The sequence below is a fragment of the Chanodichthys erythropterus genome, chromosome 8 (assembly GCF_024489055.1).
Source record: "Chanodichthys erythropterus isolate Z2021 chromosome 8, ASM2448905v1, whole genome shotgun sequence".
Classification (NCBI taxonomy): domain Eukaryota; kingdom Metazoa; phylum Chordata; class Actinopteri; order Cypriniformes; family Xenocyprididae; genus Chanodichthys; species Chanodichthys erythropterus.
This window is the reverse complement of record NC_090228.1, coordinates 667,699-670,198: the sequence shown is the minus strand read 5'-3', so window position 1 is coordinate 670,198 and position 2,500 is coordinate 667,699. Positions and strand designations below refer to the sequence as shown.

General features: G+C 47.0%; 2 protein-coding genes across 9 annotated transcripts in view; one reads left to right on the top strand and one right to left on the bottom strand.

The window, feature by feature from the left end:
- The window catches only part of phtf2 (putative homeodomain transcription factor 2), a 19,828-nt gene that overhangs the window by 16,339 nt on the left and 989 nt on the right, over positions 1–2,500 (bottom strand). For 3 of the 8 annotated variants that reach the window (XM_067391277.1, XM_067391279.1, XM_067391280.1), the window contains exon 1: positions 296–1,037. The gene's annotated coding sequence lies outside the window, so the exon portion shown is untranslated. Of the gene's footprint in view, positions 1–295; positions 1,039–2,003; positions 2,083–2,205 lie in introns of those variants that run through there. The other 5 variants (XM_067391278.1, XR_010895641.1, XM_067391281.1 and 2 more) reach the window with 5 other exon arrangements.
- On the top strand, positions 840–2,215 carry LOC137024124 (transmembrane protein 60-like). Its single transcript, XM_067391291.1, has 2 exons — positions 840–975; positions 1,091–2,215. The coding sequence occupies exon 2, from the start codon at positions 1,091–1,093 to the stop codon at positions 1,466–1,468; it is 378 nt and encodes a 125-aa protein (XP_067247392.1). The 5' UTR covers positions 840–975; the 3' UTR covers positions 1,469–2,215.

Sequence of the window (2,500 nt, the reverse complement as noted above, 5' to 3'; positions counted from 1 at the left end):
GTTGATCTGATTGGATCAACAGAACCAGAGATGAAGATCAGCATCAGATGAGTGTGAAACACTGATCGAGAGAAAGAACTCTGTTCCACTGTAACACAAGTGTGTGTGTGTGTGTGTGTGTCTAAATGATGAGTGTTTAGACGATGATCTGATCGTGTGTGTGTGTGTGTGTGTGTGTGTGTGTGTGTGTGTGTGTGTGTGTGTGTGTGTGTGTGTGTGTGTGTGTGTGTGTGTGTCTAAATGATGAGTGTTTAGACGATGATCTGATCGTGTGTGTGTGTGTGTTTCGTCTCACCTCATCGAGTCGCTTCAGTCCTTCATGCTCGACACACAGACGGAGGATCGACGCTGAAGATGCTGCTGATGATGATGATGATGATTATGATGAAGATCGCGCTTGATTTCAGTGTCGTTCTCTCTCAACCCGTTTTACTGTAGAATCGCCAGCAGCGTTACCGGCGCACACCGAATAAACGCGCAGCGGAATTCACGCGATCACCGGATCTTCACATTTACAGAAAATAACAAGCGCATAACGGCGTGAAAACTGTCCGAACGATCGTTAAACTCAAACACACACGAAGGATGTGCGAAACGGATGAGAGTAACGGCCAATCACGCGCAGACGTGAACGAGCTTCATGAATTATGAACGAGTAACGTCTCCCTCTAGAGGTCACATGACGGAAGCGATCATAATCCTGTTATTTTAGCGTCTCATCACCGCGGGCGTGACGGTAACGCTCGTCCCGCTGAAATAACCGGCGACAGAACATCACACGATCTCTGAAACGATGGACATCTGATCTGCGTTTCCATGGACGCCAATATTCCACACATCCGGGACACGCTGCTGAAGCCGGAAACAGAATCACGCATTGATTGACAGCTGCAGACCACATCTCAACAAAACCAGAAGCGATCCGTTCAGTCGTGATCCAGATGAGGCTCGTTTCATCTCGAGCTGATCTGTGCGGTGAGTGACGTCACGCGTCTGCTCTTCCTCTCTTCTGATGCTCGTGTGATGAAGATCAGTGATTGTCCTTGTTTTGCTGCTGTTGATGGTGATTTGTGCTGACCCGATTGTCCAGATGTCTCTGGCTCAGCGGGTTCTTCTCACCTGGATCTTCACGCTCGTCTTCCTCATCCTGCTGGTGCTGAAGCTGGATGGCAAGGTCAAGTGGAGCTGGTTCCTGATCTTCCTGCCCGTCTGGATCTTTGACAGCGTCCTGCTGCTTCTGCTGGGCGTGAAGGTGGCGGGCCGCTGCCGGGCCGGGTACGACCCGCGGCTGAAGGTGTGGTACCTGCTGGCTCTGATGATGAAGGTGGGCTTCTGTCTGACTCTGTGCGCGCGGCTGGAGCAGATCATCAGCCTGCGGCCGCTCTTCATCTGTGTGCCGCTCTGGACACTGCTGACCGGAGCCATGATCCAGCTGGGATACAACATCCTGCCGCAGCGGACCGACTGATGCGGACACACACACACACACACACACATATATATGAACACATTAAACACACTCTCACACACACACAAACACAAATTGGACTCTTAAAGTTTGATATTTGTACATTTTATTTCAGGTCGGTTATTTGTGGGTTTATTTCTTTGTTTTCATCTTGTAAATTCATTCCCATCTGCTGATGTTTTATTTGTTTTTTCTCGTGTGAAATCTGAAGTTCATGAATGACGAAAGCAAACACGGCGAACGCAAAACTGAATAAACCCACAGAATCCGACGTGAACGTGGAAACACCAGTTCTTGATCCGTCTCTGTTTTTTTCTCCTCGTTCATCTGATTTCTCAATCCAACATCTCGTACAGTTTGAAGACAGCCATTCACAAGAGCTTATGCCAATGAAGGTCAAAGGTCATGTTTATTTCTAACTCTAACCTGGCCGCAGACGTGAGCAGATGAAGTAGTTGCGGTCGTTTTCTTTGATCACTGATAATGACTGCAGGATTGCTGGAGTATCTGTAAGAGTTTAACCACATAATCTGACCTGCGTCACCAAAACTTTAAAATCCCCCGTCGCTTCGGCTGACAGTGACTGTAAATAGAGCAGAATCACGTCCATCTGTCTGAAAGCAGAGATAAATGAAAAAGAAATGAAGACTTAGGATTTTTTCTCCAGAAATGTTCAGAAATGGCTGTGTTTGTAAATGTGTTTGTGGGTGATTTTCAGTAGATTCAGACGTCATTACCTGCGATCTCAGGAAGATGGAGTAAATGGACCTTGAAATCTTCAGAGATGAAGGAACATCAGATTCATATTGGCTATTAAATTAAAGTACGTAAGTTTCATGATTTGGACAAATTTACATTTATGCCGATAGCCTAGTGGTTAGCGCGCCGACACATGGCGCAAACGCGTTCACGGCGACCCGAGTTCGATTCCCGTCTCGAGGTCCTTTGCCGATCCTCTATGCCCAATGCTCTCTACTGTCCTATCTGAATAAAGGCACAAAAAGCCCATAAATATAACTTTAAAAAAACATG